Below are 27,754 nucleotides of genomic sequence, written 5' to 3' on the forward strand. Positions count from 1 at the left end.
AGATTATATGAGCCTTAAAAGCCTGATGCATCAAATATGACATGCAACAAAAGCATATATGCAAACTTTTAAGTTTTTAAAAAATACTTTGTCTAAAGGTTCAATTAACCATTTCATTAAAAAATTTTTTTTAGATATTTTTGACTCTTATATTAGACTTTACAGGGTTAAAGAAGAATGATTAACCTGGCAACAGAGGAGAGAGTTTAAGTAGAAATAATACTGTATCTCTGACTGTATTCTCTTTATCTCTTGATATCTGAACCCCTGAAATATTCCCTAAACCTGATAAAAACTGATAAATCATGAGTGATGTTCTGAGCTCATTCTAACTTTCAGCTCATATACTTTCACCTCAGATGCACTACTGTAAATCTCACAGTTAATCTAGTCTTTGTCATATAATTAATGAGACAAACCCTGTCTATAATATTTGCATCTCATTAGGCTTCGGTTAATAAGATAGCAAACATCAAGAGTAATTTGAGATTAAAACTGTGATTGCCCCCCACACCAAGAGATGGATGATAAAATGAGAAAAGAAGTTGCATTTTTTTTAGAAACATTTTTAAAATGTTCAACAAAGATATGCGAGGATGCTGATTTGCATCTTTTTATATTTGTAGTTAGTTTTAATCTGTGTAGATATTATATTTAGTTAAAGCAATGCCTTAAAATGATGATATTAATATTTATAACATGTTTAAATCATATATCATGAGTATAAACATTAAGGAAAATTTGAGATTAAGATTTTTTTCTAGAGATGGATGATGAACTGAGAAAAAAGCACATACAGTATGCAGCATGATTTATTTTACTATTTAAAAACATTAAAATGGCAAGGTTAAAGAAGCAGCATGGATGCAGATTTGCACCTTTTTAAATAGGTATTTAGTTTGAATGTCTGTATTATATTTAGTTAAAACGATGGCGTATAAATGTTATTAGTTATATTAAACGCTTAATATTTATAAGATGTTTCAATCATATCGTAAGTCTGGACTGAAACGCGTTTGAGCCGCGCGCTTTCCGTTCAGCGTCCCGTTGCTAAGAGACGCGTCCAAACTCTCCTAGTTACTCAGCACAACACTCAACATAAACAACAATATAATAAACACAAATCAATATTTTTCTTTTTAACGTTAACTTTAACCGCGGAGCTGCTGTTCTGAAGCGAGTGTAAACGGATCATGAGGTGAAATGGATCTTCGCATCAGACAATATTTATCTAAAGCTCAGGAGAAAGGAGGTAATAATGTGTTTATTAGTCGATAATTCATTAAATGAGCTTATTTTATTATAGTATATTGTTAGTTAGTGTCAGTTTTATTATCTTTATACTGAAAGCGCTTAAGGGGCTAGTTGTCACATAGAGGAAGTCAAAGTTCACAAATGTTTGTTTTCTAGCAGTGTTTTGTTGAATTTAAACACATAACGTTAGTCTTAGAATATTATTATTGTGAATTATGTCTTTTCAAAATGATGTTTTTGTAATATTTCACATTTCTTGTGATATTAAAGCAAGAGTCTGTATAATAAAGGCAGATCTCAGTAAATGTGATGTTTGTGTGTTTGTTGTTGTTGTCAGATGCTGTGTATGTGAGGAAAGCGTATGAGCTGATCCGAGCTTCAGCTCCAGCAGCGTCTGATGGCAGATCTCTGTCTGAGCTCCGTGTGCTGTGTGCTGAACAATCTCTACAGGTGCCGTCACAAACCATACAGCACATTCTGACATATTAATCAGGCAGACTTCCTGCTTTCTGCTTCATTTCAAGCAGAGTTGTGCCATTTCTTAACTTTAAGTTTACCTGAATTCTCTCTATTCACTCTACACATGCTTGAATTATTCATCAGTATAGTTTATGATAGTTTCATTAATTTCAGTAATGAATTTAAGGGGTCAGCTGTTTATTATACCCAGTATGTAAGTTCAAACCATGTCCACTTGTGTGAGATACAAGCTTGAATGTCAGTTTTGTTCTGCTTTTCCCTCATAAACATTACATTGAATGTTTATCAAACTTGTTTTATCGAGGAAAATTATATCACTATAATAGTAGTTATCATTTTATCGTCCATCGTTTTATTACTCAGTAATTGGATGTTATTTGCATTAATGCATGAAGTGAAAATGTAGTATTTTCTTTACACTAAGTGCAGTTAGATGCTATTTGCATAAAATACATTGTGAAAATATTTGTATTTTCTTTGCACTAAGCATAAATAGTAATAAGATGCTATTTGCAATAATTTCTTTACATTAAGTCCACATAGTACTTAGATGCTATATGCATTAAGTTCATTAAATGAAAATAGCAGTATCTTCTTAATTAGATGTTTTTTGCATTAAGAACAATTAAGTGAAAATAGCAATATTTTATTTAGACCATGTGAAATAGTAATTACACCACATCCAGGTTCAATTATAGGCCTATTAAATAACTGTTAGACACTTTATTTCACTCTTCAAATAATTTCTATATTTCTCTGAGCTGATGTGCAATGAAGGAGCAAACAAGGTGGTCTACCTGAAACATAAAGTGTAAGTTATAAACATAGAGCTGATATGGAAGTGTTTTCACATTGCTTGCTCATCCACAAGAGCAGAAGAGAGAGGAATTTTGTTGTCATATCACCTTAAATATGTGTTTAAATCATCCTCTATATGCCGACACAATTCAAACGTCACATTCGACCAACAGAAAAAAGCAATCATTTGAAGCGTCCCTTCCTGAGAAGAGAAAAGCTGACAAATAGAGCTGAGCAGCTGAGCAATGACTTGTGAAGTGAGAAATCCTAAACAGATAAGCGAGCAGTATAACTCTCATACAGAGACAGTGTGGGTTATGAGCATCGTGAATTAATTCCCCTCAGAAGTGAAGGAGTGTATAATATATACCACGCTTGTCTGAAGTAAGCTGAACGCAGGAGCTTGTGCTGAATCTCTTACTTTTTGCACCCAAGCGTTTTAAAAAGTGGCCATTATGTGTTTCCTGATGTAGCAGAATATTTATTGCCTTCTGGGAGATATGTCTGAGGCTTAAGGATTTGATTAGTTGAGACATTTCTGATGGCAAGTCTCTCAGATAGTTCTGTTCCAAAAACTAGTGAGCGATCTGCCTACATGACTCACAATTGGGGCAGTCGTGGCCTAATGGTTAGAGAGTCGGACTAGTAACCCAAAGGTTGCGGGTTCGAGTCTCAAGTCCGGCGGGGATTGTAGGTGAGGGAGTGAATGTACAGCGCTCTCTTCCATCCTCAATATCATGACTGAGGTGAGACCCTCGAGCGAGGCACCGGTCCCCCACTGCTCCGGGTGTGTGTTCACTGCTGTGTGTGTGCACTTTGTATGGGTTAAATGCACAGCACAATTTCTGAGTCTGGGTTACCATACTTGGCCACATGTATGGTACGTGTACATGTAGTATTTATAAACTAAATAAAAATGAGAAATGTTTCCTTGGCAACAAGGTTAAATAAGCTTTTTTATTTTACATTGTATTTTATTCAGTTAATGTTTTTTTTTATTATTACAAGTAACAATTTTTTTTTAATGATTTTAGTTTTAGTTTTAGTTAACTATAATAAACCTGGTTGTGATCTCCATGCAGGAAGGCTAACACACTCATTGTCTGTTCTTGTGTTGTGTTGTGTTGTGTTGTGTTGTGTTGTGTTGTGTTGTGTTGTGTGTTGTGTTGTGTTGTGTTGTGTTGTGTTGTGTTGTGTGTTGTGTTGTGTTGTGTTGTGTTGTGTTGTGTTGTGTTGTGTGTTGTGTGTTGTGTTGTGTTGTGTTGTGTTGTGTTGTGTTGTGTTGTGTTGTGTTGTGTTGTGTGTTGTGTGTTGTGTTGTGTGTTGTGTTGATAGCTGGGCTGTTGGGAAATCACAGAGGACTGTTTAATGATGTACTTGGAAGGGAAACCTCCAGCCAATCAGTTCCTGTGTCGAGCGTATCTGTGCCAGGGTCAGCTCATCTCCTCACGCTCCATTAACACAGCGGTAAGTCCAAACAGCCTGCTGGACTCATTAAAGAGCGTCTGTCTTTGACCTCTGAACTCTAAACATATAACATGATCTTTATAATGAGAGGAAACTTAGGATCTCACAGAGACTCTCTTCACTTGAGACAGTAAACAATCACTTATTCCAACAGTTGGGTTCCAAAGTAAAATTCTATTCATTTTCTTCATAGGGAATTAATATTTAACAATAACTTATAAACCTTCAAAGACAGACATTCTGTGAGCTCTGAGGTTGATGCAGTCGAGTCATTCTCGATACACTCTCAAAATACTTCAATGTTTGTATAGATATACAGTATATGCCTATTTTGCTATAAATATTTCTGTATTTATAATCAACAATATTAAATGAATAATCTTATATTTTTCCATCGTTTTGTAATTCAATCATGTCATTCACAATGCTTCGTGTAGTTCTTTCCATCATTAAAGTGCACAGTCTTTGTCTTTTTGTCTGAATTTTTGCTTTAAATAAAAGTTTATATTGTGATTCTCCTCAAAGCTGGTTGGTTTGGTTCATGGTTCTTTAATGAAGACTTTTTAAAAATCTCTATGTAAAAAAAGAAAGAAAAAAATGCTTCCAGCCAGCACCACTTGTTCTTTTATACCTTAGGCACGTTTAATATGTATATCATGTTTAAGCCTCAGTATTTTTTCTCAGGGGAATCCGTTGAGTCGCAGGTGTCTCGTTTCTGCTTCTCAGACATAAATCTGTCCATCACATCTTTAATTTTGTCCCTATTTTTGTTGTTGCTCTATTTCCAGGAGGACTTGGATAAGGCTGTGATGTACTATCTGAAGGCGATCGAGATTGCCAAAGACAAGTCCAGGTACAGTAAACTATCCAAACAGAGAAAAGATGATAGAAACTGATTCTTCTTCTTCTCTCTCATCTCCTGTCCTGATTAAAATAAGTCTGAAGTGACCCACTTCATCAAGAAAAACAACCAAGAGGAGCATCGTGGGGTGTTAAACTGAAGTTCTTAGCGTTCATGAGAAAAGCTTGCGATCTCTGACTTTTGATTGCACATTTGATGAATCTGAGCACGCCTTGAGACATTATTGAGACCTCATCTGAAACTCTAGAGGAGACACATGAGATTACAGGCTCTGAGAAGTATAGGAGACTTCAACAGGAGAAACTATTGAGAACTATAACAAAGATCTCATTTGTGATTTTTTTATTTATTTTTTTTACTCACATTTTTTTGTGGAAACCGTGATACATTTTATCTTTCAGGTTTCTTTGATGAATAGAAAGTTCAAAAGAACAGCATTTGCAATAGAAATATTTTGTAACATTATATATGTTTTTACTTTCACTTCTGATCAATTTAATGCATCCTTGTTGAATTAAAGTATACATTTTTTCTTTTTTTTGTAAAATATTACTTTTCTCTTGCAATTTTGAATGGTAATGTATCATTGTTTCCACACAAATATTGTGCAGCACAACTGTGTTCAACATTGATAATAATAATAATGTTTCTTGAGCAGCAAATCAACATATTAGAATGATTTCTGAAGATCATGTGACACTGAAGACTGGAGTAATGATGCTGAAAATACAGCTGACATAAAATAAAATGACATTTTATCAGATATTCACATAGAATACAGCTATTTTAAACTGTAATAACATTTTAAAATTTTTAAAATGTGTGTGTGTGTGTGTGTGTGTGTGTGTGTGCACTTGGATGGGTTAAATGCAGAGCACCATTTCGAGTATGGGTCACCATACTTGACAATATGTCACGACTTAACATGAGTGTGGAGATTTTAAATATTTAAGCAGTATGCCAGATCATCAATCATAAACACTAAAAAAACATTGAAATATTAACCCTATGAAAGTAACAAACTATCAAGGGACGTCCAGCGCAGGGCGCAGGGCTCGACTGGATGATGTTATATCTACTGTAAACTTGTAATTGTTGGATGATGGATGTGTAATCACTGCTTCACTGCTTCAGTCGTGGCTCTCAGGCTTAGCCAGAGGAAAAACAGCTCAGATACTCGCTGCTAAAACATACCATTCTCTGGTGGATAAATTAGTGACTCTGGAATAGAGTCTTCAGCCGTCTTTTGTTGCGTTCCTCGCCCATCCTGCAGTAATTGCTTTATATCTCATGGACATTGAGGTCTCCCGTGGCTCTTTGAAAGGCTCATGCACTCATTACTCATTCACACGCTTTGAGATCTAAGGTCGCTCGCAGGATAAATTGAGATGTAGTGAGAAATCGGATTCTGATCTTCCCAACAGTGATCGCTTGAATAATTAATCTGACTATTTTTATTCCCGTCTCTTTCTGCTTCTCCTCCGCCTCGTTCTTTCTTCATTAGATATCATTTCCTGGTGTTCAACGCCTCGCTGCTGTATCTGCAGTCCGTCAGACGCTTTCTGAGGCCCGGACAGAGACGGCTCCTGGTTTCTTCTCTCACGCAGGTGCTCAAGGCTCTAGAGGAGGTTCAGGATCCTGATCACACGTGGAGGGCTGAGCTGATGCTGTAGGTGGATTCACGTTTGACATTTAATCACTGTTTTATGCACACAGTGAGGATGAATATCATGAAACCAGTTAAGAATGAAGTCCAGTGACATATAAATTCAGTCCAGTGATATAGAAATGAAAAATGCAAACATAGTATACATAAAGAAAATGAAGCATAATTAGATTTTTTTTCTCACTGTTTTTCCATGATAACTAGGACTATCCACCTCCAATTGTCATTTCTGTTTATGCAAATAAAGTATTTCCATGCATTTGGATTATACAGTTTTAATATAAACGACCAAACTCAGTCATACATAAACGAAACAGGTCAGATATCTGTAATAGTACTAAATAACTAAATGGGTTTTAATTACATAATAATCAGCTTTATATATTTATCATCAGTAAATCCAATCTCATTACTTGTTCAAAGTTAAGAAAATCAATAATCAGGTCAAGTACGCAGCCTTTAGATGCTCTTTTGTTGCCGTCGTGAGCTTTGAAGCGCTGAAATGACGGCACAGATCTCCAGTGATCCTGATCCTGCAGCTCACAGATACGCTGCACCTTCAGTTATATCAGGGTTCGGCCTGTCTTACGCCACTTATACTGAGAAAATTGTTTAGAGATGGACTTTAAAGGTCATAATAAATCTTCATGATGTGATCAAACTCCTTTATGGCTGTTTTATTGTTGTAGGCATGTAATCCTGGAGCACAAAAAAACTCATCCCTAATAAAATTTATAAGTCATTGATCTCAGATTGAATCTGGCTCCTTGCCTTGACTCTACAGTCTTTTGTCAAAGAGGTTGCATTGGAAATTCAAATGCATGCTGTAACACCAGACACATAGATCTGACTGGAGTGAAGGCTCATATTTCATGTTGTTTTCATCTTGTGTTTCTATTCAGACACCTTGTTGAATGTCTGCTCGATGCTGGGAAGAGGAAAGAAGCAGCTGTCGTGGCCAAGGTCACCTCTGATTTTATACAGTCACATAAACCAGAGCTTTATCCTCGGCTTTTCTCCATACAGGTAAATCTTTCTCTTTTGTATTGCATGTCACTTCATTTATTAATCCTGCTCAAGCAGCTGCAGCCGTCCTCATTTACTCAGGATCTATTTCACCAAAATATCTTGTCTTTTCTTTATTCTCCACATGTTTTTGGCTCATATCTTATTTAGTTGTTCTTAATTAATACACACCCATAATAAAGGCGTTTTATTCTAGTTATTCAGTATGTTTTTGTCTAATTATTTCTGCTTCTGTATGATGAATTGCATGTGTGTTTCCTCCCTACACGCAAATGAAATATTTGTACATATATTGCCATTTATGAAATATATCGTTAAATGAAGTAAAACATATTTGGACACAATTTGGAGCAGTTTCATATATTAATAATTATATCCAGCCCATACAAATATGTATGGTCATAAATGCGTAACATATACTGTATGTCATATATATATCTATATCCATCCTAAAACCCATCAATACATGTTGATATTACATAAGTAAATATAGAAGATAGACGTGTTTAAAAAAAATTATAAATACAGATTTTTGTATATATGTCATTGTAAAGTGAAATAAATAAAGTTGCATACATAAATAAAATATATATTGTTGACATATGTGATTGCTACTTATAATACCATATAAAATGATCATATTGATACATTACATATGTACATATACAAATTGTACGATGGGGATTTTATAAACTTCATTTACTCAGTGTTATTTTAGTATCGTTGAGATACTATTATAGTTTTATGAATATTTTGAATTAATTTTTTGGGGGTTATTTTTCCTTTTTATGTCTATACAGTTTTTATTCATTTTTATTTAAGTTTTAGTTATTTTAGTACATCAAGTTAAACTAGATTAAAATTTGATTTATTTTTATATATATATTTATATAATTTTAAAAATATTTTTATTAGTGCTGTCAAACGATTAATCGCTTCCAAAATAAAAGTTTTTGTGTACATAATACATGTGTGTACATATTTATTATGTGAATATAAATACACACACATGCATGTATATATTTAAGAAAAATATGTTTATATGAATATAAATATATTCTGTATGTGTGTGTCTTTATATATACATAATAAATATACACAGTACACACAAAGATTATGTAAACAAAAACTTTTATTTTGGATGTGATTAATCGTTTGACAACACTAATTTTTATATATACATTTCAAGTAACAATTCTTTTTTTTATTTAATTAAATTTGTTTTTTTATTGGTTTAGTTTTAGTTGACTATTATAACCCTTCTTCTAAAAGAATACATACAGTATGTGAAAATTATATATCGCCTTATAGGTAACATATATGGCACTATCACTCTTGATATAGAGCAATAAATGTCATATATTACATGAAAGCGTCTGCTAAATGAATGAATGTAAATATAGTTATTTCATCCACAGGCTCGACACAACCTCATGGATGTCTCTGAAATGCTGAATGATGGAAACCCTAAGTTGCTTGTGATGTACAAGATCCAAAAGCTTAAACAGTAAGGAAGATATTTCTCACATTAACAGTGATTTTATCACTTGTGTTCAAATACAGCTGCATTTTGTTGCTGTACCTTTATTTGAACCACTACTGTTAGCACATCTTAACTTCTCCAGTGAAAACAACACATATTGTGTTATGTTGTGTAGCCTACGCTGTAAATAAACAGTATTTTCTTACTCCATCAAGCTCTGTTGTGTGTCAGTAGTGGAAACAAGCCGAATAATGATTGTTTTCAAACAGGTTTCCTAAAAACTAGCCCTGTCTGCCACTGTTTGGACAAACAGGTGTCCTGTTCATGCCTGGTCGCTCAACCAAACAGATCAGTGTTTTGAAAGTGTTACAGAAGGTGCTTTCACACATACGAGCTTTTCTGGAAAATTGCCTCGTCTTCTTTTTTCTGTTGTGCTCTATTGTGATGCTAGAAAACGGTTTGAAGGTAATTTCAGATGTTGGTGTTGATCTGTGAATAGGATCTTAATGGTAAAAAGACGGATAACTGTTGCTGGACGTAGATATGGTGCATTTTTCTGAAAAGTCAATTTTACAGTCATTTATAGTTTTTAATTCCTAAAGTGGCACTGTATTTCAATCTTTTGAATCTAACTTAAAGTGACTCTGAACATAAGATAGGTTAGATACTATAAATTATTATTTTTAAGACTGAAAAATGACATACAGCAGCTTTAAGACTTTTTTTGCTGACATGTTCATTTTAAATGGTTTTATGTTCATCTTCAATGCACATGGGCTCACTGCAAAAACATATTTCTTCCTCAGTATTTTTGTCTTATTTTCCAGAACGAATATCTAAACATTGTTAAATCAAGATACATTTACTTGAGAAGCAAAATTATGTAAGTCTTAATGCGAAAAATACAAATTTTCCTTTTAAAGCTTAATATCTTTAGTATTTGAGCTTTTCCAGTAAATGTATGATGACTTAAGTTAGCAATGTTAAGAGATTTGTACTTGAAAATAAGATGCTTTAGATGTGCTGGTTCTCTCAGTCTGTTATCAGATAATTTATTTAAAAGCATTAGATGTGAATTCAGAGAAATACTACAGCTTTATTCCTCAGAGAAGGTTACAGATGCTTATCAAGTGTTTTCATGAGTCAGTTGAGCTTCTGTCCATCTGTCGCATATAATGTGGTCACAAGAGTCAAGAGTGCCATAAAATACACAATTTACACCAACTCAGTTATGTCCAGCAAGAGCTTCTGTGTCTTCTGAGGCGGTAGCAGTAAATCTCTCCGGCTATGAATCAAAATGAAAAGAGAGCAGAGCTTTTAGATTCGGTGTAGTTTCAGTGAAGGATGGAGGATTTTGCCCCATCATCTGTTCAGCAGCTGAAGCAGCATCTTCAGGGTCACAAATCCAGGATTCTTACAGATCTATACGCACTGCTTCACATCCGTCACCTGCTCCGAAGGCTTTCTTCATACAGCACTTCACCTGAGGCTCAGACCCCAGGTTTGCCTTCAAGGGCACTGCATGTATTTCACATTCATGACTGTTGTGATTCCTCTTTCTGTCACCTGCTTAGACGGTCTGTTTTCAGCCACAGACAGCAGCGATCGGGCCACAGATGTGTTTGTCACACTTTTCAAACTACGCTCCTGACAATAAATCTCAAAAAGCCGCTCTGATCCATGTCAGAGAATCTTGTTTATGGGAATGGAAATAGATTCTCTGTAAAACCTGTTTTCAGATTTCTACAGCTGTTTTATCCTCCAGAAGCTGCAAGTATATGCATAAATTAATATTATTAATGCACGTCAATACATGTCAAGCTTCTTCTCTTCAAAAATCTTTTAAAAACCTTTCTTTTCTCTCTCTCTCTCTCTCTCTGAATATTACTCTACAGCTCTTGGTCTGTGAACTGAACTTTATGGATGTGTGGTATATTAGTGTAGTTAGTGACCTTGGGTTTTGGAAAGGTGCTATAAAAATAAAATGTATTATTAATTCATTAATAATTAACTGATGCATACTGTAACTGTACAACTGTGGAATTGAAAAGCACAAAAACACACTATTCAATAACATTTTCCCTACATTTGTTCCTTTTAATTTGAAATTTATACTGCATTTACATGTGTGCATTTGGCAGATGCTTTTATCCAAAGTGTCTTGCATTGCATTCAAGCTACTGTATTTTCTAGAGAAAAAAGTTGGATAATGTGTAAAATATAGAGCAACCAGTAACACCAATATGTATGTTATAATCTTAATCTCTTTGTCTACTAAGCAGTCTTTTAGTATATATCCTTGAGATGCTATTATAGTTTTTATTAATTTTGAGAATTTCTATTTCTATTTTGAAATATTTTTATTTTTAAATGTTACATTTTTACTTTCATTTTAGTTTACATTTTTAGCAATTTAGCTTTTTTATCATTTTTAATAGTTTTGCTTTTTTATAATGTCTATACAGTTTTTATTAATTTATTAAAGAGGTCATATGATGTTGCTAAAAAGAGCATTATTTTATGTATTTGGTGTAATGCAATGTGTTTATGTGGTTTAAGGTTAAAAAAACACATTATTTTCCACATACTGTACATTATTGTTGCTCCTCTGTGCTCCGCCTTTCTGAAACACGTGTTTGAATAGTCAGTAGCAGAAACATACTTACAGGCTGCGAGTCAGAAGCGTCAGACTGTCCTTGCAAAGTTGGAATTGCCCCACTTTATAGAAATAGCCATTGTGCAAGCCGCCATTGTAGGCTACTCTCCCAGGTTCAGGAAACAGTCCTCTGTAAAATGCGCTGCACACACTCTAATATTTGGGTTGAACTGTTCTGGAACAGTGTTGTAAATACAACTTAACCACTGATTTCTAGTTGTGTCCTCTTTTGGAAGCCCAAACAAAGTAGTTTCGCTTTCACAATGAAACACAGCGTCTCCAGGACATGGTGCCGGCGGCAGCAACATTTCAGAAATAATATTACATACTGGTAAATAAAACATAAACACTGTTTATTAAACACTCCACAACTAACCTTTTCAAAGTAATGGTATTCAGAACAGAACTAATGAAAAAAGTGTAATTCTGTGATTATAGTAGCAAAGTATAGTATGTAGTAGCAGTAGTAACTTATAGTAGCATTTATTATAAATAATATTTATTATAAATGCCAGTCTTATTTAAAGAGAAAGTGAAATCCAAATGATTTGTGTACTTGACGTTAATTTGTTTTAAGTTTAACGTTTAAGTTGCTTTGCAGTATAAACAGAAGCATGATACAGGGTTTGTATTTTTTGTGGAAAATACAATTCAGAATTTAAATTCATTTCAATGCATTACCTAGAAATCAAACCCATGACTTCGTCTGTGCCATGCTCTACTGTTTGAGCTGCAGGACCCTGAAATCAGCGAGACTAAGTGTTTGTGTTTGCATGTTCTTCACAGTGCGGTTGATGTCGGTGAAGTAAAGAGAGATGATGCAGCTACACTGAAGCAGATTTTCCTGCTGCTGACGCAGTCTTCAGAACCCAAAGCGTCTGACCTCCAGGCCTCCAGTCCTCCACCGGACATCCACAGATCCAGTGCTCCACCCAACATCATCTCTGCATCCAGCGGATCCAGTCCTCCACCCTTCACCCAGAGCATCAGCGCTCCACCCAGCGTCCTCCACTCGAGTCCATCCTCCTCCTGCAGCTCCAGTGTTTGTCTGGATCAGGGCTCCTCCATCCCTCTGACCGACAGGTGCGTCCAACACTCATCAGCATCACAGCTACATTATACAGTGTTTATTTGACTTCAGGATCCCAAGAAGTTATGCTTCCTTTGTTTCTGTATTTCCTTTTAAAACAGGAAGAGTCATATTACTGGACTTTTATTATGTTTGGTTTATGGCACATTTGACAAAACTGCACTTGAAAGATTGAGCATACCAGCAAGACTTGATTTGATACTAGCTATTGCATGGAAGCATTTAAAATTTAAGTTTAGAATTTATTTATTTTGAAAATGCATTTCATTGCACAAATTATGTAATTAATATTTTTGGTCCTGCAAAAGAAAAAGACTGAATGTTTTAAATGCAGATTATTAATTTTTTTTTTTTTTTTTTTTTTTGATCAAAACTACAGTAAAATACATTATAAATAACATTAATGTTATATATTATAAATAAATAATATATAACATTATAAATGTCTTTATTGACACTTTTGGTTAATTTAATGCATGCTTGATAAAGAAAACGCCGGGAGTCCATTGATTTCAATGCGGTCTTAAGTCTTAAGAAAAGCGATGCTCTATCATGTGACCAAAAGTTGAGAAAGTTTTGCTGCATCACACTCTGATGTCCACCGAGCAGTAAGAACTTCAGAGAGGCAACACAAATCCAATTCACTCCCCTGAATAACTTCAAATGGACCGGTTCTTCTCACTCCCTCAAAACACAGAACATTATTCCTATTCATCATCCTTTCTGTCAGAGTTTCTCTAGTATGCAAGCACCTAAGCTCATGATAAACTTATAACCTTTTGTAGCCACAAAGCCAGTTGGATATGCTTTAAAATATCTGTATAATCATTATAATCCTCATGATTTCAGGGTTGAGCTCCTGCTGGATCTGGCTTTCCTCTCTCTGCGTTTACAGCATCACCAAACAGCATCCGACTGTCTGAAGGAGCTCCGAGCCACAGATGTCACCGTGAGACTCCATGTTTCCTCACAAAGCGCTTCTTTCCTTACTTACAGTGTTGTTTTTGTAACTCGAAGGTCTGTTGTTTTCCTGAAGGTCGGTCAGCGTGTGATGACGGAGTGTGTGCAGTGTGAGCTGGAGCTGAACAAACACAGAGAGGGAATGGAGAATTACTCCAGATCCAGCGTGGAGGTGCTGCTTCTGTTATATTCATCTACTGAGCAAACATTCATACCCACAAGACCTCAGTGTTCAGTTCCTGCAATTTATTTAATTCTGTAGCATTTATTTTGAATTTTGTTTATTCATTTCTGTAGCACATTTTAAACAACTCATGTAGGCCAAAGTGCTTTACATATAGTATATTACATATAGTAAAATATATAGTACATGAATATAGTTAAACAATATGCATATTTGACCACCGACCATCTCCACAAAAAAAAAAGTCCTTAAGTGCTGAGTGCTCTTTCAGATGAAGATCTGCTTCATGTCTAATAAAATATGAGAAATGCCCGTGTTGAGTGAAGGTCTTGTTTCTGGCAGCTGCGGTTGAGTGTAATCACTGGTTTGGATGCGCTGCTGCAGACGGCGCTGAAGCAAGCAGACGCTCGGGCGACTCAAGCGGTGTGTGTGTGTCAGTGGAACGCCTGTCTGCCGCTTCTCCAACACAACCTCCGAAAGAGAGTCCAGAAACCCCTGCTCACCCTCGCTCGAGCGCTGGAGCACACCGACAGGTCTGAAACATGCTCCGCTCACTCCAGAGCATTCATTACATCTCATACGGTTTACTGAGTTCAGTCATCTTAGGTCTACTTTTGAATAGCAGAGTCATTAGAAGAATGAAAAGAAAAATTAAATGTGCTCCTCCTGATGTCATATTTATTCACTGTGTGGAGCATAAACAGAGACGTTTATCAGATTGTAAAACAACTTCATGCAATGAAAGCAGACAGTGACCAGAGGCTCCAAACAAGACAATAAAATCACCTTAAAAATATCCTAAAATCTACATCTTCTGAAGTCATGCAATGCTGTTTTGTGAGGAACACACTTAAATATAAGTTGCTATCACTGATTGTCTTCCCCTCGCCAGTAAACCTTCGACTAAAGGACTACTTTTGTGTTGCATGTGAGAAGTAAAGTTTTTTTGCTTCTGACAAAGCATTTCTATATTCCTATATTATTTTAGTATTATTTATTATGGAAGCCCGTTTCCTCCACTGAATAAAAAATACATAAATAAAATGTAATTGTGACTCTTTATCTCACAATTGCGTGATATAACGTGCAATTCTTCCTTTTTTCTCAAAATTGCGTGGCATAAACTTGCCTTTTTTTAGTTTAAGTTTTGGTTATTTTGTTATTTTTATACATTTTTGCTTTTTTTTAAATGTTTCTAAGACAAAAAAAATCACTTTAAAAGTCCTAAAATTAGCCTCGTGTACTATATTCTAGTATGAGATGATGTGTGAGGAACAGACTGAACTTGAAGTCCCAAGCAACAGCATTGATGCTGTTATTGAACTGAACTGAATCAACATTGAACTGAATTCAGCTGAATAAATGAAGTTCCTAAACGTAAGTTAGGGAGGAGCGAGCCCATCTAATCTTTCAATCAACAGCCGGAGTATATAAGCAGCTGCTTACCTCTCTCCAGTCTCAGCTGCTCTAGCATCCCTCCACCTCCCCAATCTCCACCTTCTTCTTAGGTACCTTGCCCTTTGTAATCACCTTATACCATGTCCCTGGGGGGTTTATCAGAGCTCGAGTTGAAACTGCTTCATCGAGCCACCCATCAGTGGACAGCAAGCCAAATAAGTTTACTCTATTTCCCAATGATTATATGGGCAAACGAACTCGTTAAAGACTATTGTCTTCCTTAGAGCTGCTTTACAGCAGAATTTGATTTGTCTCATATTTGAAGACAGTTGCATCAGTGATTCAGTTATTGTCCTGTTTATCTCTGTGAAGCTGCTTTGAATCTGTATTGTATAAAACACTATAGAATGTGACTTGATTTAAAGTCATGTATTGTTTAAACTGTGTGTTTGTGCACAGTTTGCTGCTGGATGTGTTGTGTCGGGTTCATGCTGAACTGGCCGCTATAGACGAGGAGAATGAAAAGCTGGATTCTGCCATGAAGCATCTTCAGAAAGCTCTTGAGCTGGATCCCGACTCCGAGCACCTGTCCTCCTCCTTACACCTCCTCCAGCTGCGCTCCTCTGTCCACAGCGCTCCCACTCGACCGGAGGAGCGCGCCGCTAAACTCATCCAGCAGGTGCTTCACCGACCGTCACCACACACACTTAATGAGTGGCTCTCCTGCACACATAGACAGCTGACTGCTGAGGGCCGTTCTCTCACTGCTCTGCTCTGCAAAATCAGCCAGATGCAGTGAGAAACAAAACATGGGATGTGTTTTTCAGAGTTTCTCAAAATAACTATTTTTAAACTTAAAAATGCAGCATGAGATGCTCGAAAAACAGATGCGACACAGTGGCCAGAGCCTTCTGTCTGATGCAGGTGTACAAAGTCTAAAAAAAAAGCTTAACAGAGCGAATGTGTCCTGTGTGAACGGCCCTTTCAGCAGGATCCTGAAACAAAACCTCATTAGTTTTGTACCGCTCTGCATTCTGGGACATGATTTTGATGTACAATATACAAACAACGCTGCTTTATACTTTGGACAAAATTGGAAATGCACAACTATTCAAAAGTTTGGGGTCAATAAGAGTTTTTTTTTTTTTCTGAAAGATATTAATACTCTTATTCAGCAAGGATGCATTAAAGAAATAGTTCACCAAAAAATTTAAATGTGCTGAAAATGTCAGTGTCTGATAATAATCAGAAATGTTTCTTGAGCAGCAAATCAGCATATTAGAATGATTTCTGAAGATCATGTGACACTGAAGACTGGAGTAATGATGCTGAAAATACAGCTGCGCATCACAGAAATAAATTACAGTTTAACATATTCACATAGAAAACAGCCATTTTAAATTGTAATAATATTTCACAATTTTTACTGTGTTTTTGATCAAATAAATGCAGCCTTGTTGAGCAGAAGAGACTTTAAAAACATTTTTAAAAACTGACCAACCCCACATTTTTAAATGTAGCATATGAAGTCCTCAGCGGTTATGGGGCTGACGAGACCAGAGGCGTGCGGATCCATGTGCAGGCTTTTATTAGGCAGAGACGTGGTCATAACAGGCAGGGTCAAACAATGGCAAACAGGTATGGCAGGGACAAGACAAAGAGTAAAACTTAGGGCAAGCGTGGGTCGACGATCAGCGAACAGTATCCAGAGGGGCGAGACAGGAGAGGTAATCCAACAACGTAAGCGATAGTCCAGGGTTGAAATAGTGTGTGTGATTAGTGATGCTGTGTGATCAGGTGTGCGTGTGATTGGTGCAATGAGTGATTGGTGACAGCTGTGATCAGTGTTGGATGATGGGAATTGGAGTCCATGTGATGTGTGGTGTGAAAGTCCATGTGGTGAGCGGGTGACCTCTAGTGGTAAATGAACGGGAGTGCAGACCAGATTCGTGACACAGCCCCCCCCCACAAAGAGCGGCTTCCAGACGCTCCACACAGTCTATAATCAGGAGGGAGGTGGAGCGGAGGCGGAACAGGTGGAGGGATGGAGGGCCAGGTCCTTGTGGCAGCGGAGTGATCTGGGACCGAGGTAGAGCCGGCAGAGCAGGAAGCCAGGGCAGAGTGGACGGGACTGGAGCCCACCAGGGCGGAGCAGACAGAGCAGGAGCCCACCAGGGCGGACCAGACAGAGCAGGAGCCCACCAGGGCGGACCAGACAGGACTTGAGCCCACCAGGGCGGACCAGACGGGACTTGAGCCCACCAGGGCGGACCAGACGGACCCGAAGACCACCACGGAGGAGCAGACAGAGCAGGAGCCCGCCATGACGGATCAGGAACACAGCAGAGCCTGGGACCTGGGGAGAACGGAGACACAAGGAGGAGACAGAACATGCACAGACACAAGGACTGAGGCAGGGAACACAGAAAGTTCATTGACGGCCTCCATAGCCGTGACAGGACAGAACGAGAGTTCATTGACGGCCTCCATAGCAGTGACAGGACAGAACGAGAGTTCATTGACGGCCTCCATAGCCGTGACAGGACAGAACGAGAGTTCATTGACGGCCTCCATAGCCGTGACAGGCTATAATCAGGAGGGAGTTCATTGACGGCCTCCATAGCCGTGACAGGACAGAACGAGAGTTCATTGACGGCCTCCATAGCCGTGACAGGACAGAACGAGAGTTCATTGACGGCCTCCCTAGCCGTGACAGCACAGAACGGGAGTTCATTAACGGCCTCCCTAGCCGTGACAGGACAGAACGAGAGTTCATTGACGGCATCCATAGCCGTGACAGGACGGAACGAGAGTTCATTGACGGCCTCCATAGCCGTGACAGGACAGAACGAGAGTTCATTGACGGCCTCCATAGCCGTGACAGGCTATAATCAGGAGGGAGTTCATTGACGGCCTCCATAGCCGTGACAGGACAGAACGAGAGTTAATTGACGGCCTCCATAGCCGTGACAGCACAGAACGAGAGTTCATTGACGGCCTCCCTAGCCGTGACAGGACAGAACGGGAGTTCATTGACGGCCTCCATAGCCGTGACAGGACAAGGCGAGCGTTGGTGAGTGGATACCACTGACACCTCCGGAGGTTCTGCAGCGGTTACTGCCACCTCTGGAAGTTCTACAGCGGTAACCTGAGGACACAGGGAGAGTTTAGTAATGGTCTCTTTGACCGCAACACAACAGAATGGGAGTTCATTGCTGGGCGCCACCACCATACGAGGAGCTGAAGGGAGCACCGCCGCTTTGGGAGGTTCTGCAGCATGTACCGTCACCTCTGGAGAAACTGCAGGAGGCACCATCACTTCAGGGAACACAGCAGTGAGCGCCACTACCTCAGGAGGTTCTGCAGCGTCAGCCGCCACCTCTAGAGACATCATAGTGGACGCCGCCACCTCTGGGAGTTCTGTGGTGGTGTATGCAGCCCAAACACACCAAAATGCGATCCCCATCAGGGGAAGCGTTTCAGACAGGGGAATCAGTTCAGGAACAGGAGGGCTAGAGTGAGTGGGTTTGGGGATACCAGCTGTGCGTGCAGACACCAGCGGTGAATCCCTCAGACTGGATATCAGACTGGAATAATGAAAGACTGACCTTGATGATCTGGGTGTGTCAGCGGAGACGTGACGCTGTGACTCTGGAAGGTCAGCCGTGATGCTGTGACTCTGGACGAGCAGCCGTGACGTGACTTGACTTTAGGAGATCAGCTGAGATGTGTTGCTGTGACTCTGGACGTACAGCCGTGACGTGACTTTAGGAGATCAGCTGAGACGTGCTGCTGTGACTCTGGACGAACAGCCGTGACGTGACTTGACTTTAGGAGATCAGCTGAGATGAGATGCTGTGACTCTGGACGAACAGCTGTGACGTGCTGTGACTCTGGATGATCAGCTAAGACGTGACTCGGTTGATGACCAACTGTGACTTGGCTTGACTCTCTGACATCAACCGTGACTTGACTTGGTTCTTGAAGATCAGCTTTGACTTGATTCGTGACTACCAGCTGTGACTTGACTTAGTTTGTGAAGAGAAGCTGTGACTTGGCTTGACTCACGAAGAGAAGCTGTGACTTGGCTTGACTCACGAAGAGAAGCTGTGACTTGGCTTGACTCATTACTGGCATCAACTGTGACTTGACTGGGCTTATGGCTGGCAGCAGGAACATGACAGGGTGTTGTTGTGGCCGCCATTTTGTGAACGGGCTCCGCTGTCACCGCCATTTTGTGAGCGTGCTCATGCGCGGTTGCGATCACACAATTGAGTGCAGTGTCACGTTCCTCCGCGACACCCAAACGGGGACCCTCGCGAATTAGTCGCGATTTGAGTGGCTGGTTAATGCCCTCGCAGAAGAAGTCTATGAGTACACAGTCCGGCAGATCAGAAAAATAGGCTAAATCTAAGTACTCTTGTATGTAATCCTCGAGCGATCGCAAGCCCTGCTCGAGGGTTAATAATTGTCTCGCAGTGTCCATACCTGGCCAATGTCCACGTGAAAAGCCGCTGGATCCTTGTGCGGCCGAGTATTCTGTTATGGGGCTGACGAGACCAGAGGCGTGCGGATCCATGTGCAGGCTTTTATTAGGCAGAGACGTGGTCATAACAGGCAGGGTCAAACAATGGCAAACAGGTATGGCAGGGACAAGACAAAGAGTAAAACTTAGGGCAAGCGTGGGTCAACGATCAGCGAACAGTATCCAGAGGGGCGAGACAGGAGAGGTAATCCAACAACGTAAGCGATAGTCCAGGCAGGGGAAAACACAATCCGACAAGGCAAGACAAGGCTAGGAAAACTAATAGGGCTCTGTAGGGCAGCAATAATGCGTACAATACTCGGCAACGAGGGAGAGAATGTCCAGGGTTGAAATAGTTTGTGTGATTAGTGATGCTGTGTGATCAGGTGTGCGTTAGTGATGGGTCGTTCTTGAACGATTCGTTCATTTTTAACGAATCTTTAATGTGACTCGGGAAGAACGAGTCGTCTCGGGGAGTGATTCGTTCAGTCGCGCATGCGCAACATAGGTTCTGCACTGAATTAGTTCACCTTAGTTCGGGTTTGAGTCGTTCGTTCATCACGTGACAGCCTCATACACTAACCTATGCAGTCAGAGCCGGAAAGAGAATTGATTAGTTCACCTGTTTCGAGTCTTTCGTTCTTTTGTCACGTGACGTGACAGCTTTGGGCAGAGAAATTAGTTAATTTACAACCTTCCTTACAAACGGGTGCATAGTCGTCATTATTATTATTATTTACTCGTACAGTTTTTTACAGTCTATGCTCAAACCCGAAGACTCGAAACAGGTGAACTAATCAATTCTCTTTCCGGCTCTGACTGCATAGGTTAGTGTATGAGGCTGTCACGTGATGAACAAACGACTCAAACCCAAAGGCTTGTCAGATAAGAGGTGAGGTGAGCTAATCAAGACCCAGGTAAACGATGAATTAATCTTTTCTGTTTCTTATAGCATTATAGTTTGTATTGTTTGTAGTGTAATCAACGTTTGCATAAGTAGTAGATGTGTTAGGGAAGTAGCACGTAACATTTTAATTATATTTTGCTAAAATGAACGAAATGACTCAAAAAAAGATTCGTTCATTTTGCTGAACGAGACTCAAAGGTCCGAGTCAGTAAAATGATCGGAACTTCCCATCACTAGTGTGCGTGTGATTGGTGCAATGAGTGATTGGTGACAGCTGTGATCAGTGTTGGATGATGGGAATTGGAGTCCATGTGATGTGTGGTGTGAAAGTCCATGTGGTGAGCGGGTGACCTCTAGTGGTAAATGAACGGGAGTGCAGACCAGATTTGAGACTTCAGCATTGATGTGTTAAGATATCGTTCAGCCGGGCCGGTGTCTAGGTTCAGTATCAGATCAGTGGTGTACTGTATGTTCTGTATTGATTATGTGATGTTATATTAACAGGCTAAAGAGGGAAGCGGGCGCGAGGCTGTGAGAAAGCGGCGGCCGCTGCTGGTTAATGCTGGAATCGCTCTGGCGCCTGATGCTTTCCAAACCGTCCTGGATGCTGACAGTAAAGCCAAAGGTTTGTGCATATTTTAATCTCAAGAGACTTAAGAAGAGACTTCAATCTTACTGACTCTAAACTTGTTAGTGGTAGTGTACAAGTGAGAATGAGGAGAAAACATGGAGTAATGTGAAAATACAGACTCACCATTGTTAGGCAGTTTAGTTGCTTGGCCATATTAATGAAGTAATTTACCTCAAGGTTATTTTATATGCAAACTATCTTTTTATAGACTTTCCAGAAAAAAAAGACTATATTATGATATATAACATAATTGTTAAATTAAATTTTACTGTGAAGTAAGATTTAGTTCATGCTGCCCACTAAGGATGATGATGTCCACAGATATTTAATATTTTCATCATCACACTGATATGATGTTGCTGTCAGCAGCGCCTGCAGCTCTGTAGCCTGAAGCTCATGCTGAACTTAATATTATTTACATGATTTTGTCATATTAAGGCCTGAAGTTCCTCTGATGATCAGGACTGAGCTGATTCTGTTGTATGTTGTGGTTGTGTTTCTCTAGATGATGGAGCTGGAGATCGTCTGGAGCTGCTCGCTGCTAAAGCCCAACATCACAGCACCTGTGTGCAGAAGGTCAAAGGTCATTTGGATGGACTTGATAAGAGCTCGGATGACAAAGAAAGGTGTGTGTTTACGCTCCATGTTGCACATTTACAAGACGCGTTATTTTCAATTCCGCTTAAAAGTTTGGAATAATGAAGATTTTTTTAAATGTTATTGAAAGAAGTCTTTTCTACTCACCAAGGCTGCATTTATTTAATTAACAGTAAAAATTGTGAAATATGATTGTGAAATACAGTAACAACTGTGAAATATTATTACAATTTAAAATAGCTGTTTTCCATGTTTTCTAATAGAAATCTTTTGTAACATCATAAATGTCACTTTTGATCAATTTAATGTGTCTTTGATCAATTAAAGTAATATTCTACTTAGACTTTATTACAGTTTCCACAGAAATATTGTGCAGCACAACTGTTTTCAACATAATAATAATCAGAAATTCTCTCAGCATATTAGAATGATCATTTAAATTACATTTTAAAGTATATTCACACAAAAAACAGTTATTTTGAATTGTAATAATATTTCAGAATTTTTACTGTATTTTTTAATAAAAAAATTCCAGTTTTGGTGAGCAGAAGAGGCTTCTTTCAAAAACATTATACAATCTTAATTATGAGTTTATTTCACAAAGTTAAGCATGATGGCATGATGAAATCACTCTCACAAATCAACATAGTTCTTATTTCTAAAAATTGTGCTGATTTTTTACTCCCTCCAAAAAGCCACGTGTACTGCATGTGTTCATTAAAATAAAGCAGGCTATGAATTCCCTCCATCAGCTTCAGCCTGGAGTTCATCATGGTACATTTCTCAAGGCCAGGACCATACAGGCCCACTAGGACTTCATTATGATAGAAAAAAACGTTATTCTTCTCTGTTTTCTTCCACAAGGAATATTCGTGTTTACTTTTACACGAAATAGGGTTATTTCGTGTGACTGAGCCGAAGACGCCGAGGGAGCGGCAGACTGAAATGTGTGCTCTCGTGTTCATTCTGTGATGTTTGTGTCTTTGTCAGGGTGAAATTATGGGGTTCTCTGGCCAAGACCGCCCGGAAACAGGAGGTTTTTGACGTGTGCCGGGTGGCCTGTCGCTTCTGTCTGCTTTATGATGATGGACGATGGAAAAACACGAGTAAGTGACTCCCGCAAGAGCCAGGAATAATGAAATGATGTAGAGCTGCTGCATGTGCTGGAAAAGGCACATTTTTCAAAATAAGTTTACAGCCGATGTGTGTAATATTAAAATCATTTCAGGTTTCCAGGTTTAATGTTCAGACACACTGTAGGAGGGACTGTAAGTCATTGGTTGGATTATTTCCCTGAAGACTGAAACACTGCGATGCATGTTTGAGCGTCTCCAACAAACTCACATCAGCATCATTGACTGAGTTTGACAAGATCTTTATTTTTGCAGTTTGGTTTGGTGGCACTAATGGCATACACTAAAAAAAAAAGTTTTCACTATGAAATTGCAAGTAAATTTCACATGGCAGATACATGGCAAGTATGCAAGCTCATTTAACAGTGACTGGGACTTTTTATCTCATAATTCTGGCTATTTCTTGCAATTTTGAGTTTGTGTCTCAGACTTTTCTTCTCAGAATTGAAAGCTGAGATGGGAAAAATTGTGACTTTATTTTTCTCAATTCTACCTTTATATCTCGCAATTCTAAAATTATATCTCATAACTCAAAATTGTAAGAAAAAAAGTCAGAATTGTGAAATAAAAAGTCGCAGTTAGCTTTTTCTATTTTTCTATATTATTATTTTTATGGTCGTTTTTATCATATTTTATAAACTCAAATTGTTTTTTTTGTTTTTTTATGAAATACACAAAAATACATAAAAATATGTATAAAATCATTTTTATGAGATGAGACTTGATCAAAGTATCGCAATCACCATATGTAAATATATTTTTTTCTGAATTAGGAATGTTTTAATTAAGGAATCATAACAGAACAAACTAGTATTGATCATAATCTGTGGTCATTAAGAATATTGCATTTTATGTACTGCTGATATGGAAATATGGCTCATTTAGCTGGTTTATGACTACAGGCTTGTGTGACAGCCGTATTTCTGTCGTGAAGGTTTGTGAGATGAGTTCTGCTGATTGAATCCTGTCTGATAGCAGGTGAACCCAAGAACAGAGCGAGTCCAGAGCAGAGGAACCAGACCGACCCGAACACACAGAGAGATCTGCTGCGTCTGCTGGCCGAGGTCCATTTCATCAGCGCTGAGGTACAAACACATTCCTTCTGATCAGACTTTCCCTCAGAACAACATAGTGTCAATTATGCATGATATTTACCCCCAAACTAGTTCAGAAACAATACTGCTGTCTGTCAGGATGTGCAGCCAGCGCTATACTGAGGTTAAGGCTACGGTTATGGGTTAGTATTTGTGTGTGCAATCAACTCTGTGATTGACATGAGAAAAAAAACCTTTAGAATCAGGTTTGCACTTCAATAGTTTGGAGTTGGAAAAATATTTTTTTTTTACAGTGTGGGATACAAAATAACCCCAGCTGATTGTTCACAGTACATTAAGACAAGTTTTATAAAATATTGTTTAAATCAATATTAGTATATTAGCAATCTGAACACTGGATAAAGCCAGATTCAAAATTCTTGTCTGATTTTGTCGTCATATTAGAGTTAAAGGTTATTCAGAGGAGATTTTGGATTTCTCTTTTTATCACTCCATAAATCAGAAAATACTGTCCACAGACAGAAAAAACAAACACATTTTCAAGAAGTGAAAAGCTGAAGTGGAGAAAAAACCTTTAATAGCCTTTAAAGATATAGATTGCAATTAAAATCTACAAATGCAAATAGTTAAATGCAATAAAATAAAAACTTAAATGTGTATTTTGGATGCTTTCTTTCCTCTAGTCTGAAATAAGAGATGTTATTCAGCTAAAATAGATGAAAATCTCAAAACTAGTGTATTACATTTTTTTTTTTTTTTTCAGTTTGTCCTGTAGTGTCTCACCTTAAATCAAAATTTTCTGAATGTCAGCAATTGTTGTTGGTATGTTTGTGCAATGAAGAGACATCAGAGCAACACTGAAACACTGTGTTTTTAAACAAGGAAAGATAATTATCTTTCCAGCATATTGTCATTATTTACTTGCCCTCATTTGCTGTCTGTCTTTCTTCTGTGCAACACAAATGAAGAATCTTTAAAGAGTGTTTGTGTAGGCGACACTGACTCTTAGTTCATTAACCCTGTAAAGATACTCTATCATATTGGATGCATGCATTTCTAAAGCTCTAAATGATCAAACATTGCTGTTAAAGCTGTTTGACACTCAATCTCCTCATGTTTTCTGTCATCTGATTGATAGTTTAGAGCTTTTTATCCAGTCAAAGCACTTTTAGTGTAATTGTACAAATGCTTCTCGTGTCTTTTTTCTGTCAAATCTTGACTGATTTTGATCAAGTAAGCGTCAGAATAACTGCAGTCATATTTCCAGACTGAAGCAGCTCAGCTTTACTTGATTCTCCATCAATCATTTTCTAGAAACATCAGCGCGTCTCAAATCTGATCATCAGGATCTTCTGAGGAGCGTTTATTTCTTCATCTCTCCATCAGCACTGCATTATATGTTTGGATCATTTCCATCTCATCTTACTGAGACATATTATTAGAGATATAGAGTGATGACTGATATTTAGATCATTTTATGTCAGTATCTGCTCTACTGTAATAAATATCTCATTGATTAACATTACAAGCATCAGAATTTCATCATAGAAATATCAGCTTCTGCAGCAAATTGGATATTTTTGCTCAGTTTGAGTCTCTGAATATAATTGAGCTGTTTTTTTTTCTTCGTATTCTCATTATATCAGACTATATGACCCATAAAAGCCTGATGCATCAAACAATACAAAACAAAATACACATGCAAACATTTTTTTTTTGTCTAAAGGTTCAATAAACTTTTATTTATTTTTTTTTTAGAAAAAAAATATTTTACTGACTATTATTTCATACGTGTGCCTGTATGCATTTGTTGTTAAAGACTTATAGAGACTTCTAGGTGCATAACACAATTTCTAAAGTAAAAACAAATTCTCATCAAAACTGGCATCCCATAAAGTACAGTATTGTGTTGTCTAGGTAACCGTCCTTAAACTCCGCTCTGAGGGGGTGGAGCTAAACGTCTCTGCTGTAGCACCTGATGAAAAACAGACACGCCCACCTGAAGACGACGCCCACTGGAACCTGTACAGGTGGATTTCATCATAGATATACTGCTTTTTGTAAATATTTTAATATATATATATATATATATATATATATATATATATATATATATATGTATATACTGTATATACATGGTTTTAGTTGTAGATACACAGATTCATTTTACTCAAATGCAAATGTAAGCTGCATCTTTGGCTCTATATTACATATATTCTATATTATATATTACATACGTTCATCTCTCAGACTGATTGGGTGTGTTGAATGTTAAGCGTGTAATACTGAGCTCCTGATGTGGACCTGAACAGACAAGATAATCACAGTGAGACGCTCTATTCCACATCCCAGCATGCACTAAATGACTTTCTCATGAAACAATAAGCTTGACTCTCAGCCAGACAAACAAATCTCAGCAGACGGCCTGTGCGTCACCAACACATTCAAACTATTACACATGCTGCTTTAATACGTGTCGGCCGTCCAAACGAGATCAGATTAAATTAGATTCGGCTTTATTATCATTGTGCAGAGCGTACAGAGTCAGTGTGATTCAGTTAGCAACTAAACACAAGCTGCAGCAGTGCATTTAAATACATATTATGGTGCAAGTGCAAATTGTCATCAGTATGCAAGTGATTGTTATGGTGGTATAAAAAAAGCACATTTAAAGTGCAGAGCAGAATATTAAAATACATCTTAAATAGTAATATGTTATAATAGTAATAGTATATAATTAAATAGTGAAATAATACAGAATAGTAAAATGAAGTCTTTAGATTGAGGTTGGGTGGATATTTTTTTGCATCAGGTGACTTTTTGTAACAAAACATTGAATTATTTACTGACCTGAGCAAATATATACCAATGCATTATTACTATGTATTAATATCAATACATTAAACATAAGATGTTAAAAATGCTAAAACAATTAGGTATAAAGTATGAAGTGGTCAGTAGTTGTGTCAGTACAATGATCTGTAAATCAATGTAAATTATTTGTTTTAGAACAATATAAGTGTAATATACAGTGGGGCAAAAAAGTATTTAGTCAGCCACCAATCGTGCAAGTTCTCCCACTTAAAAAGCTGAGAGAGGCCTGTAATTTTCATCATAGGTATACCTCAACTATGAGAGACAAAATGAGAAAAATAAAATCCAGAAAATCACATTGTAGGATTTTTAAAGAATTAATTGGTAAATTCCTCGGTAAAATAAGTATTTGGTCACCTACAAACAAGCAAGATTTCTGGCTCTCACAGACCTGTAACTTCTTCTTTAAGAGGCTCCTCTGTCCTCCACTCGTTACCTGTATTAATGGCATCTGTTTGAACTCGTTATCAGTATAAAAGACACCTGTCCACAACCTCAAACAGTCCAACTCCAAACTCCACCATGGCCAAGACCAAAGAGCTGTCAAAGGACACCAGAAACACAATTGTAGACCTGCACCAGGCTGGGAAGACTGAATCTGCAATAGGTAAGCAGCTTGGTGTGAAGAAATCAACTGTGGGAGCAATTATTAGAAAATGGAAGACATACAAGACCACTGATAATCTCCCTCGATCTGGGGCTCCACGC

General features: G+C 37.9%; 1 protein-coding gene across 5 annotated transcripts in view; it reads left to right on the forward strand.

The window, feature by feature from the left end:
* Positions 1-908: 908 nt before the first annotated feature.
* LOC131552649 (cilia- and flagella-associated protein 46-like) overlaps positions 909-27,754 on the forward strand; it is an 85,977-nt gene continuing 59,131 nt past the window's right edge. For 3 of the 5 annotated variants that reach the window (XM_058796554.1, XM_058796556.1, XM_058796557.1), the window contains exons 1-17: positions 909-1,252; positions 1,592-1,704; positions 3,868-3,999; positions 4,788-4,852; positions 6,366-6,530; positions 7,430-7,553; positions 8,972-9,060; positions 12,479-12,775; positions 13,632-13,731; positions 13,819-13,914; positions 14,269-14,459; positions 15,784-16,003; positions 21,261-21,381; positions 21,893-22,013; positions 22,975-23,090; positions 24,093-24,202; positions 26,090-26,202. In XM_058796554.1, the coding sequence (XP_058652537.1) occupies positions 1,204-1,252; positions 1,592-1,704; positions 3,868-3,999; positions 4,788-4,852; positions 6,366-6,530; positions 7,430-7,553; positions 8,972-9,060; positions 12,479-12,775; positions 13,632-13,731; positions 13,819-13,914; positions 14,269-14,459; positions 15,784-16,003; positions 21,261-21,381; positions 21,893-22,013; positions 22,975-23,090; positions 24,093-24,202; positions 26,090-26,202 (2,222 nt within the window). In that variant the 5' untranslated portion in view covers positions 909-1,203. The remainder of the gene's footprint in view (positions 1,253-1,591; positions 1,705-3,867; positions 4,000-4,787; positions 4,853-6,365; positions 6,531-7,429; positions 7,554-8,971; positions 9,061-12,478; positions 12,776-13,631; positions 13,732-13,818; positions 13,915-14,268; positions 14,460-15,783; positions 16,004-21,260; positions 21,382-21,892; positions 22,014-22,974; positions 23,091-24,092; positions 24,203-26,089; positions 26,203-27,754) is intronic. The other 2 variants (XM_058796555.1, XM_058796559.1) reach the window with 2 other exon arrangements.

The sequence above is a fragment of the Onychostoma macrolepis genome, chromosome 13 (assembly GCF_012432095.1).
Source record: "Onychostoma macrolepis isolate SWU-2019 chromosome 13, ASM1243209v1, whole genome shotgun sequence".
In the NCBI taxonomy this organism is placed as follows: Eukaryota; Metazoa; Chordata; class Actinopteri; order Cypriniformes; family Cyprinidae; genus Onychostoma; species Onychostoma macrolepis.